This window comes from Penicillium hispanicum (genome assembly GCF_028827665.1).
Source record: "Penicillium hispanicum strain IBT 35686 chromosome Unknown utg000005l_segment0_segment0, whole genome shotgun sequence".
In the NCBI taxonomy this organism is placed as follows: Eukaryota; Fungi; Ascomycota; class Eurotiomycetes; order Eurotiales; family Aspergillaceae; genus Penicillium; species Penicillium hispanicum.
Window position 1 is genome coordinate 253,337 of NW_026623197.1, and position 12,306 is coordinate 265,642.

General features: G+C 52.1%; 5 protein-coding genes across 5 annotated transcripts; 4 read left to right on the forward strand and 1 right to left on the reverse strand.

Moving 5' to 3' along the window:
• Positions 1 to 126: 126 nt before the first annotated feature.
• Positions 127 to 3,555, forward strand: N7459_005540 (DEAD/DEAH box helicase; the record flags this gene model as incomplete). The annotated part of the gene is made up of 1 exon (XM_056944724.1): positions 127 to 3,555. One exon carries the CDS (start codon positions 127 to 129, stop codon positions 3,553 to 3,555), a length of 3,429 nt encoding a protein of 1,142 aa, XP_056799059.1.
• A 610-nt stretch (positions 3,556 to 4,165) lies between these two features.
• Positions 4,166 to 5,448, forward strand: N7459_005541 (putative RING finger domain protein; the record flags this gene model as incomplete). Its single annotated transcript, XM_056944725.1, has 3 exons — positions 4,166 to 4,717; positions 4,783 to 5,041; positions 5,102 to 5,448. The coding sequence occupies 3 exons, from the start codon at positions 4,166 to 4,168 to the stop codon at positions 5,446 to 5,448; spliced, it is 1,158 nt and encodes a 385-aa protein (XP_056799060.1).
• Positions 5,449 to 5,648: 200 nt separating this feature from the next.
• Positions 5,649 to 6,632, reverse strand: N7459_005542 (DNA/RNA non-specific endonuclease; the record flags this gene model as incomplete). The annotated part of the gene is made up of 1 exon (XM_056944726.1): positions 5,649 to 6,632. The coding sequence occupies one exon, from the start codon at positions 6,630 to 6,632 to the stop codon at positions 5,649 to 5,651; it is 984 nt and encodes a 327-aa protein (XP_056799061.1).
• A 768-nt stretch (positions 6,633 to 7,400) lies between these two features.
• N7459_005543 (uncharacterized protein) lies at positions 7,401 to 8,285 on the forward strand (the record flags this gene model as incomplete). Its single annotated transcript, XM_056944727.1, has 1 exon — positions 7,401 to 8,285. The coding sequence occupies one exon, from the start codon at positions 7,401 to 7,403 to the stop codon at positions 8,283 to 8,285; it is 885 nt and encodes a 294-aa protein (XP_056799062.1).
• Positions 8,286 to 11,654: 3,369 nt separating this feature from the next.
• Positions 11,655 to 12,287, forward strand: N7459_005544 (uncharacterized protein; the record flags this gene model as incomplete). Its single annotated transcript, XM_056944728.1, has 2 exons — positions 11,655 to 11,727; positions 11,806 to 12,287. 2 exons carry the CDS (start codon positions 11,655 to 11,657, stop codon positions 12,285 to 12,287), a joined length of 555 nt encoding a protein of 184 aa, XP_056799063.1.
• Positions 12,288 to 12,306: the final 19 nt, after the last annotated feature.

The window sequence follows — 12,306 nt, forward strand, 5'->3', positions numbered from 1 at the left end:
CGCGCACGTGATGCTCGCGCGCCCGCGATCGCGTCTCCGTCTCCGCCGGCAGAAAAAAAGTTCCTGGATTCTCGCGACCAGACAGGAGGCTGGCCTCAAGTGAATGACAAGGCCGTGGACTGCGCAATGGATGACTCGGTGCCTGACACTCCTATTCGGGACAAGAAGCTCGCCCCAAGCACCCCCGAGCCCGACGGCGACCATGAGACCATTGCCACCCTACCAGCTGGGGCGCATTCACTAACGCCCTCTCAGCGATTGACGCAGCCCACGCAACTAGTCGACATTCCTTATTCACGACCGAGTGAAACTGTCATTCAAGTAGCCGCTTCCTCACCACCGGGCCCCTCATATTCACCACCACGGCGCGGGGGCCTTTTATCTTCTCTCATGGCCCCTTCGGGAACCCAGTTTCGTCCCCCTTCAACTACTGTCAAACCGACGAAACGAACCCCCATCCTTGACTTCGACGACGGCCCAACCTATCGAGGGGGCTCCTCGGACGACGAAGATCAGCACAAAAGTCGAAGCACCGATATTAAACCCGCCATGTTTGAGAAGACTCGAAGCCCCGAGAAGGTGGCCGAGTCGCCTGTGCGTGGTGAGAGCGGCCCAATGCATCGTTTCAAGGAAATCACCTCGGCTGCGGTCTACGATCCTAGCTCGAACGGGGTCAAGCGCTCAGCTGATCAGATGAGTTCCGCCGACTCGATCAAGGGCGTCGCCATGAAGAAGGCGAAACAAGATGCGCCCTCTCGTGCCCAGCCCGTCAACTTCCAGTACTCGACTTTGCAGGACATTGCCGACTACCGGATCAAGGTCAAAGTTGAACGCATGCTCAAGATTCTGCCCAACAAGTCTATCCAGGAATGTGTAGATGCGCTCATGGACCAACGCGGAAACTACGATGCCGCATTGGATCATCTCACGGGCACGGCGAAACCCGTCCGAGCGAGTGACGGTCAGACAATTACTATTGACTCCTCTGAAGATGAGCTAATTGCCTCGCCCGCTGGCGGTGCAGCCTCAGCCCCCATGGCCAAGCAGCAAATCAAGGCCCGCGGCACCATTCACGACAAGTGGGCTTCACGGAACCTTCCAGCTGCCCCGAGAGAACAGGAACCGCCCACTGACTCGAAGCCTCGCGGCCGTCTCATTCGTGGAGCGAAAGGTCGCGTTTCATCTCCTGTCACAACTGTCTCGATTGTCTCCGATGATGATACCCCCCCGAAGAAAAAGCTTGGTCGCCTCCAGCAAGGTCGACGAAAAGTATCCTCACTCACCGAGTCTCCGGAGGCAGCCTTCTCGGGCTCCGAAGATTCAGATGTTCAGGAACCAGATTCCACCGCTGGCGGCTTGGATCTCAAGGTTCTGAAGTTCTTCAACACCTGCGATGTTCGCGACCTTGCCGACATTGCGGCCATCCCCGAGGAAACCGCCAACGTGATCACCATGGAACGTCCGTTTGCCTCTCTCGATGAAGTACGTGTCGTCACTGCTCCCGTGGATGAGAATGCCAAACCAAAAGGAAAAGGGAAGCCCCGAAAGGCCCCCAAGCCCATTGGTGAGAAGATTGTTGAGAAGTGTATGGATATGTGGACTGGCTATCTGGCGATTGATGCTCTTGTGAAAGAATGTGAGGCGCTGGGGAAGCCCATTGCAAATGAGATGAAGAAATGGGGTGTGGACATTTTCGGCAAACGGGATGGCGAACTCGAACTCACCTCACTGAATACGACCAACCCGAGCGACTCTGGAATTGCAACCCCTTCGTCTAATTCAAACCGCCCCTCTCTAGACGGCAATGTTTCCGATGACAGCGATGGGCCTGTGGTTGTCTCCCGAAGACCCCCAGCTCAGTCTCGTTTCATCTCGCAGCCAGCGATTATGGCTGAGAACTTGGAGATGAAGGATTACCAGATTGTGGGCATCAATTGGTTGAAACTCCTGTTTGACCAGAAAATGAGTTGCATTCTTGCTGACGACATGGGTCTCGGCAAGACCTGCCAAGTCATTGCTTTCCTTGCACATCTCTTTGAGCGAGGAATCAAGGGACCCCACCTGGTTGTTGTGCCCTCATCGACCATTGAAAATTGGCTTCGCGAGTTCCAGAAATTCTGTCCGACCCTTTCCGTCATGCCATACTACGCCGGCCTCAACGAACGTGCTTTGATTCGTGAGCAAATCGAGGAGAACCGCGATAACATCAACGTGGTTATTACGACCTACACCATTGCCAAAGCCAAACTCGATGCCAAGTTTCTTCGGGATCAGGATTTCTGTGCTTGCATCTATGATGAAGGACACATGCTCAAGAACCACCAATCTTTACTCTACGAGAAACTTATTCGCATTCGAGCAAGGTTCCGACTCCTCCTCACAGGGACACCACTGCAGAACAACCTCCAGGAGCTCGCATCGCTTCTCGGATTCATCCTGCCGGGTATTTTTAACCAACACAAGGATGACCTAAACGCAATCTTCTCAAACAAAGCCAAGACAACGGATGAATCACATGCAGCCCTTCTGTCCGCTCAGCGCATTGAGCGTGCCAAATCCATGCTGAAACCGTTTGTCCTCCGCCGTAAGAAGCACCAAGTCATCGATCTCCCCGCCAAACACTCCCGGGTGCAATATTGCGAGATGAAGACATCGCAACGTGACATATACGACCATGAGAAGGATCAGGTGCGCCAGCTGCTGGAAGACCGTGCCGCCGGCAAAAAGACCGGGTCCAAGTCGGCAAATATCCTCATGAAGCTTCGCCAAGCCGCCATCCATCCCCTTCTTGCCCGCCGCCACTACACCGACTTGATCCTCCGCAAGATGGCCAAGGCATGCCTCAAGGAAGATAAGTGGTCAATGTCTGATCCCAACATCATCTTTGAAGAGCTTCAGCCCTACAATGACTTCGAGTGTCACCGCATGTGCCTCGACAACCCAAAGTCACTGGGCAAGTACAAGCTCCAGAACTCGGAGTGGATGGACTCGGGCAAGGTCGAGCAGCTCCGCGAACTTCTGACCCGCTTCATCGCCAATGGTGACCGGACCCTGATCTTCTCTCAGTTTACCATGGTCATGGATATCCTGGAGTGCGTTCTGGAGACCCTGCGGATCGAATTCGTCCGCCTGGATGGCCGGACCAGCGTCGAAGACCGGCAGTCCATCCTCGACGCCTTTTACGAGCGCGAGGACATTCCCGTCTTCCTCCTGTCGACCAAGGCTGGCGGCGCAGGTATCAACCTGGCGTGCGCCAACAAGGTCGTCATCTTCGACTCGTCCTTCAACCCCCAGGAGGACGTCCAGGCCGAGAACCGCGCCCACCGGGTGGGCCAGACCCGCGAAGTGGAGATCTTCCGCTTCGTCACCCGCGACACCATCGAGGAGCAGATCTATGCTCTCGGACAGACTAAGCTGGCGCTCGACCAGGCTGTCGCGGGTGACGAAGATGCCGGCTCCAAGAAGAGCGAAGAGGCCGGCATGAAGGCGGTGGAGAGCATGGTGCTGGCGGATCTGGAGAAAGACAAGGACGGCGCTGCTAATGGCGCGCAGTAGGTCTTTCGGGGTGGGCGCTTTCTGTGTTTTTCTCAATGGTTTTTTTTTTTTTTTTTTTTTTTTTTCAGTTTGCACAGCGTGTTCGGTGGTTATGAGACCAAAATCATTGTTAGACTAGACCATGTAAGCTTAATTGATGAATATTCTGTCAAATTTCTTTTCCTTTCTGCTTAGTTTCTACTCACTGGTAGCGCCATAGCTGATGTTTAGTCTTGACTGGGTTGACAGATGATGGGATACACCTTCTGTGCAAAGAGGCGATAGCATGTAATGTGCTCCTCGACATGTTCATCGACTCTTTTACCGTCTATATGAAGACCCGGAATAACCTTCACTCTGCGGGACAATATGACCTAGGAGTCTTGAATATGCTATTGAACAGCTCGGTGTAGATCTCCAGCTCCAAATCATGCCGATATCGTCCCCAAAAATCAAATACAGGAAATACATAATGTCAACAACGTTCTGCATACAGCCATAGATGATGTAGTTAAATTTTTCCGATTGGCCGAGCCAATGACATCCGCCCAGGAAGCAAGCTCCCCAACTTATTTCATATTACGACATTCTCCCCAAGCACCTTGAAACACCCCAACCCCCACGCTCGAAAATGGCGCATTCCAAGCGCAACACCTCGCTGCCACACTTCACCTCGTACGAGCGCGGGCTCCTGCGCTCAGCGTGGGGCACCAAACGAAGCGTCATCGGCCGCGACTCCTTCCTCCCATTCGCCTCATGCCGACTCTGCCTCCAACCCGCCCGCACACCCGTGGTCGCCTGCGCCGTGAACGGCGACCTCTTCTGCCGCGAATGCGCCATCAGTGACCTCCTCGCCCAGCGACAGGAGATCAAACGGCTCGAGCGCGAGCGCGAAGATGCCAAGAAACGACTGGCGGAGGACGAGCAGCGGACGCTGGAGGAGGCGCGGCAGAAAGAGCTGCATGATTTCGAGCTCGTGTCGATGGGGCTAGAGGCGAACCAGGGGACGAACGCAGGACGCAAGCGCAAGGCCGAGGAATCGGAGGCATTGGCTGCGTTCAAGGCGCGCGAGGTTGAGATCGACGGCCAGCGGAAGAAAGTGTTTGAGCTGGACGAGAAGGCGATGGCGCGGGTGGCGAGCGAGGAGCAGGAACGATTGAAGAACGAGCTCAAGCGGGAAAAGGTGAGGATTCCTATCCCTCATGGACTGCCGTTTCTGGGACTTGTTACCATTGCTAACGTCCCCAGTCCGAGTCAAGCAAATCGGCCCTCCCGTCGTTCTGGGTGCCGTCGCTTACGCCGACGACGGATCCAAATGAGATCGCGGCGAACAAGGCCGTCAAGTTGGCGCCTGTATGTCCTGGGTCGACAGAAGCCAGCCGCCACAACTACTCGCTCAAGTCACTGGTCGATGTGCATTTCACCGAGGAGAAGGCGACAGATGGCTCGGTATCACGAGTGTGCCCGAGCTGCAAGAAGAATCTCAGCAATGGGCTGAAGGCAATGCGTATGTGACGAGTACGTTCTCATACTTTGGAAGCGTTGCTAAATATCTCCGGCAATACAGTTGCGAAACCATGCGGCCATGTCATCTGCTCTCCCTGTGTCACGAAATTCATGACTCCCCACGACAACCCCGATCCTCATGCTTCCCAAGAAGAACAGGCGCGAACGGCGGTGCTCCACGGCCGAATAATGTGCTATGTCTGCGAGTCCGATATCACACCGCAAGATCGCAGTTTAGACAAAACCGGCGACGCCGATGGCAACGGCGCAAAAAAGAAATCGAAGAAGAAGGACAAGGAAAAGGATGCCATCCGACCCGGCTTGGTGGAAATCAGCTCCGAAGGTACTGGGTTTGCCGGCCGAGGCGGCAACGTGGGCACAAAGAGTGGTGTGGCTTTCCAATGTTGAATGCCAGTCAAAAGAGCAAGAAAGAATAAGAAGTAATTGGCGGCAGCCTTGCAATTGCAGGGCTATCTAACCCTGAATGATATCACCCGAGAGGGTCATCAAACGCCCGAGCCATGCAAAATAATCATGTTCTAGATATACACGAAGCCATCTGGCCGAAGTACTAATGCTGTTCCCTCCATCCTTCTTTCGTCCAGTATTTACGTGACCTTCTTCTTGGCGTTGTTGAACTCGCGCACCACGACCTCACAGCGAATCTCCTGGCACAGGCGACGACGACGGCTGGGATCCAGCTTCGCCGCAAACTCCAGCCCAGATGCACGCTCAACCGCCTCCAGCGGAACCTCAAACTCCGACAGACTCTTCTCATTCGGGATCCGAGCATTGGGCAGGACGAACGCGCCGAGAGCCACCTTGCTGCCCGGGAGATTGGAGCCATCCTCCGCGTAGATAACCTTGTAGAAGTGAGTCGGCACCGCGACGTTGGGCGGGTTCCCGATGACCTCGTAGTTGACGCGCCACTTGCCATCGGGGTCACGGTGCGGGAGGTACAGTGGGCCGGTGACGATGCGCACCGACGGGTAGCGCTTGACGAGGTCACGGCAGAAGGTCTCAAAGTGCGCCCAGTAGTCGCGGTTGAAGCCTTCGCCGACTTGTGGGCACATGTTGCTCAGAGCGAAGGTGTCGTCCATGGCCTCCTGGGACCACTTGGCGTCGGCGGCGGGCACCTGGTGGCCGCGGTCGTAGCCGGAGCGGAAGTAGTCGGCCAGTTTGGCGCGAAACAGCGCGGGGATGGATAGATCCTCTGCAAAGGTGCTGTGGCGGCGGTCGGCATTGTTCAAAGCGAGCGACTGCGGCGTGATGTGCTCAGCGACCCAGGCGGGATTGCGGGTTCGACGGTCGTAGGCGCCGGTCAGAGGCAGCGAGGAGATTTCGTCGGCCACGGGGCCTGGAAAGCCATATTGAAGGACACCAGTTGGGTCAACGGGACCGCCAGCGGCTTTAGCCGCCAGAGTCGGGGTCGGAGTGGTTGCGGGCACTTTCACGGCGCCGGTGGTCAGGGGAGAAGGAAGCTGTTGCTGCGGCTGCTGGGGCCGAGAAGGCTTAGAGTACAGCAGCGCCGTGACACCCGCGCCAGTGGCTGCGCTGGCAGCGGCGATAACAGCCAGAGTGGCTTTGGACATGGCGAGGTCCCTGGTGAAGGAGAGTTGAGGCAGATTCGAAGCGCGGAGCAGCCAAGAAAAACAGAAACGCCGAAGTCACGGGCCAATTAGCGGGTCACATGGAGGGGCGCTACTGCATCAACTGAAGTTGCACCGGCGAGGACGATGTCACCTTTGCAGTCATCTGTGAGAGAGAGGACCAGAGTCCCGTCATCTGCTTGCTCCAACGTGTGGTGGGCGTGCGAATCAAAGCATCGAAAGTGACAGCCAACCTATTCTGATCTATACATATACTGTCTACTTCCAAGATTAGGTGACTCCGTGCCGTCTTCATGCACGATCACGATAGGCATTCTAGGGAAGTTGTGATAAATGATAATCGGTTGACATTCCTCTACATAGGCATGGATGAACGGAGTAATCAGCCAATAATGATGGAAGACTACCTATAGGGGAGTGAGCGAGCTTATTTTATATTGTTGGAATAGAGTTGTGGGGCCTCATATTAATAGTTAGTCCTGTCGGCTGTATGTTTTGATTACTTCAGCGTATAAATTGGCAGATTGGGCGGAGTAGCGATGAAGACTTCACATGGATTCCAATTGGTTGGGTTCCTCTCCAAAACTGACACTCTCCTCTTTGATCATTCCTGAAAATGCTCCTTGTTTCCCCCGACGGCAATCTCCACATACTCTTGACACCACCACATCACTCAAAAGAACTGTGTCGATGATGTTTAAATCACGGATGCCTCCCTTTTTGCGACCGGATTTTACCTGGCCTCAGCCCATGTCGCCAACGATTTCGAAGACAACTCCCCCAGTGCCAGCCATCCCAGGAAGGACCAGCAGAAAAGTCTGGGGTGTCGTTCATGGAGCACTGTATCACCTCTCACAGTGGTATTGCTCGTGGCTCGGTATACGTGATCCCTTTATTCTGCAATTACCTTTTGGGCTTGTCTTGAAGTGGACAAATCGAACGAGTCTCGAGGAGGTCGCTGCTATGAAAATGGCTCGCGCTGCTGGAATGCCTGTTCCCAAAGTCATATCTTGCGGAGAGCACCCCAACTCCGCCCCATTTCTTTACTCGATTTTGATGACACGACTCCCTGGTGTTGATCTTGTGAACATGGATGAACCTCTACAAGTCGAAACAGAGGAGCCATGGATTTTTGAGCTCAAAGAATGCGTCGACGCCATGCGACAATGGATTCCACCTGACCCTGAACGCATCTCTTCAGTTCTTGGGACCCAGATACACAGCTCAAGGGTGCCTTATCATGTAATGGGCCCATTTGCCGACAAATCCGAGCTCTACGATTTTCTGTTGAGCCCGGCCAGTGGCCACAGCTTTAACTCAACAGAGGAATATCTGAAGACTCTCAAGCATGCGAATGAGATCCGTGAATATCCACACCGGATCACCTTCACTCACGGCGATTTCAAGGCGCACAACATTCTGGTCGGCGTTGATGGCCATCTGTCTGGCTTTATTGACTGGGAGTCTGGTGGTTGGTGCCCTGAATACTGGGACTTTACTACGGCTATGAGATTTGGACGGGATAGCTGGTGGTATCAAGTGGCTGATTGGATGGGGGGCAATCAATACCGCAAGGAATTGGAGTGTGACAGGGCACTGAACAAACTGACTGTTGATTCTTACATTGCATTTTAAGAGAGCCGCGAATGAATATTTTACATGAGCCTTGGTGTTGCTCCCCCTGTGTTTCACACTCGTCTTTGAGAGATGCTGGCATCATACTGCCGCCCTGCCGACAACCAACTGCGCCGCTTTGCCTGTGACTATTGATAACAGATCGTGCCACTATGCCTACGATTGGTTATTCGTTAGCGGCTGTGCTGTGGTACGCAGATTGGATTCCCGTCATCGACAACAACATCAACCACAAAACGCTTAGATTTTACTAGTTCTGTCTAGCGTGGTCCTCGGACTTCTAGTACACCTGCCCCCTCGGACAACTAGCTTGAGCTGGCAAAGAAGGTCACGAATACAAGGAGGGTATGAAATACTGCAGGACCTTCTAGCTGCAGTTATTGCAGCGCTAGAGGAATATCCTATGATGAGTACTGCCCAAATGCCCTGTGCAGATGGGCAGAATGGGGTGAGGGAAAGGGATCCTAGACTGGAACGAACGATCAAAGATGTATTTAGGACCCGAGTCGGAGTTTATGCTTATAAACATCACCGTTATTCATAGCCCATGGGCTCGGCAAGGATAGCGAACTTGATTAGGTACTACTACTACTGCTTATATAACGTTGGAACTAGGCTGGGCAAGCTGTTATTTGAACAGGCTCTGCCAACTGCTTACAGCAGTGGTGCCAAGGATAAGAAGCAAGATATAAAGAAATTCAGTTTGGAAGACCAAGGAGACAAAGGTACCCCAGTCATGCAAGCTTTCTAAAGTTCCCTCATATACATGTACACACCCTCGATCTCACAACTGGCCGGGGCTGGTCATTCCTGGCAGCCTGTGGACTGAACTGGTTCCCAATCGCTATACAATCCTCCTGTAGCGCATCTACTCTGCTGCATTGAACAATTCCATGTTGCAGAAGTTTCCGCATGATCATCATCACCCACACACGACAAGTAACACCTGGTATAGAGTTGACATTCCCATCATAGGATCTCATTATTTGATCCAGCTGGGTATGCATCGCACGGGGAACAGTCGCAACATGAATAAGAACACAGAGAAAATTGGACTTCATGACCCCACCAGTGTTGCCATGATCAGGCATCCATCCGCGGCTGCTGATGTTCTGCATGTGGTATTTGATGCCGCCTTGAGGTTCGGAATGTAGGTAGCAGCCCCAGTGGAAATCGTTTGGGCTGGGAGGATCATTGCGAATCCAGAGAACAATAAAAGGCCATTCAATGGAAGGTTGACGAGGGCTTGTTCTTGTAACCTTTTGATCTCAGTGCCCTTTGCCTTGACCGACATTTTCAGAGTTGAGAAACAAGCAAGACTTTGTCTCAATATGTATAGCAAGAGACATTCAAAAATCAAAGCATATGTGATTCCATCCTCAAAACAGAGTATAAAGGGAGCTTTAAATATCATCACGCTTAGATCAACTAAGTTGCGTACCCTGTATAATCTTGCTTTTCAGAAGGCCCAACTAGCACCACCGAATAGAAATTACTCCGGATCAGGCACAGCTGCACAAACAGCCTCACTTCGTATACAGACGATAATTACGCACACCAAATGTCACAAGCCTCGGCGTCAAAAACCATGGCTATCACCTATCATCTGCTCACATCACTCTAACGAAGGAATTATTATTGACGTGGCCTGTAACATGCGGCTCATTGACCTTCCGTGCGCGACGGATTTAGACAAAACATAAACATGACTCTCAAAGATCACTGGCCAAGTATCCGAGATTTGAGAGTAGGGAATATGGGACCATAGAATCGAATCATTTTAGATCAAGGAGAGACATCTCTAATTAGAATGACCCCACATTTTGGGAGTAGCGGCGATTAAGCTGAACACATGTATGGCCATATACAGCGGAGATGAGTATGAGCGGGGCTACTGAAGTCTGTCAAGGAATAAACGTAGTCGACTTAGTTTAGGATTTGATTTCCAGTTTTGCTCCATGATACTGGTGTATATTTACTTGTGTGGAACAGAAAACACCAAATTGAATTTGAATGCGAAAGCTCTGAGCCCTTAGTGCAAATTTGGTATCTGAAGGTGTGATGGGACTTCGTTGACCGGACAAGCGTGTCCCATCCCTGCTGCATTAGCGCTTTTGGTCACGCATATAGGTTGCCAAGATAGTGGGAAAAGTCCACCTTTTGTCAGCAAGATGAGAACAGCGCGTTTCTCAGAAGCGGCCGTCTTCTCCTTCTCAAACACATCCAACATGTCCCAAATGAGCCCACAGGTAGGTTGACAATGAATGTTCCAAGTTGCCCTACTGACTAGGAATAGCTTGACCAAGATGTACGCTCTAGTCTTCTCAACATCAATCGCCTGGTCTGCGAGGCTGGGGACAACGTACGCGAGTCTCATTAAATCTGCTAAAATCCGATGCTAAATATCCCAGAAAATTTGTGGGTTGGTTGAAAATATAATCCAATCCCCTGATCAAATAACCGCTCTTCATGACGTGTTTCGCACAAAACTACAGCGCCCGACGAGGAAGAAACAAGATACAGAATCAGCCTTCAATAAACGTCAAAATTGGTTCCGGAACTTCTTATCCAGAAATGGCGAAAGACTCGGAAGCAAAGATATTGATATACTTTCCCGCATCACAAAACACTGGGAGCTGTCAACGGAACAGACAGATGCTTTACTGGCATACTCAATTCTATAGGCTAACAGTCCAGAGCTATTTTGGCATAGAGACGTACCTAACGAAAATATCACCCGGAGGTGTTACAACGATCTAGAGAGGTTCCAAGAGGTTGATCCATTACGTCGAAGGATCCTACTGATGACGCTTTCACAAGAAGTACAGCAACAACAACAGCAAATACTTTCCGAGGGGAGAAGAGGAAGAGCAAGACCAAGGAAACCGAAAGGCAACTTAGGGCGCCAGCGAAAAAGGGTGTTTCTTCCGACCGCATTGCGCTCCATGACACAGCAGCTTTGGCCTGGGCTTAATCGCGAGAAGCATGAAAAGATCCGGGACAAGGTTACTCGCTATTCCCGACACGGGTGGAAATGGCGACAACTAGCACCTACAGAGATGGTGCTTTCCCTTCAAGAAAGCAGTGTAAGAAGGTATATCTCTCATCCCAAGAACAACGTCAACTCTATGCTCAGTATTTAGTTTTGAGAGACACTTATAGTCTCTTATCGAGATTGAAGCGATTAACCTATTCATAGAAACGCTCCCTCAATACCGCATCCGATCGTATCTGCAGCGAGCACTGAGCTCCATCATATCTTACTATTTGGCAGACTCAACAGTACGCCCTTCTCATTATAATGAGGTGGCCAGCTGTTTTGGCCATACCCAAATTTCTACTGAAAGTCAAGTCATCAGCGCTGCAGCAATGACGCCAACCAGTCAGTCTTTTGAGGACGCGGAATCCAGTCAAGACCAATTATCGCATGATAGACACCTATGTATGTGGGTAACTACTATTTTGGGAGAAAAGAAAATTAGTGACGCAAATCCAGCCACAGCTCGGACGCCCTCAACAGCTTTCGCGAATCATTGTACCCCCTCTCCCTCCCTTTTTGTGAACGAAGACGACTTTCATTCAAGCCCGAGAGCTTCTGCCGACGCCAATACCAATGAGTCACCCTTCGAGGATGCACAAGCCGCCGAGATCCTCTCAAGCATCCCAAGAGACCCCCGGCTTTGGCAGAGTCAACAGGGGTCGGCTACGCCCGAGGAAGCTCAGCAACCATCGCCAGTGAACTCCGTGGATGTTCCGACTCCCGAAAACGAGGACACCCCCACATCGTGTCAATGGCCATCCAGAGTGGCTTCCAAGCAAGCCTTGCTCTCTACTTCTCAGGTAGTCGGTGGACCTGAAGCTATGCTTAGCTCACCTGAGTCCTATCCAGCGACCTTGACTCAAATCCCTTTTGAGTGGGGACAGTCATCTCTGGAGACCACGGGCTCAATTCAACGAGAGGAAGGCCCTGTTATCGAAACAGCAAATCCGTTGTCCTCCTAGCGGCCAGCTTCATACCAAG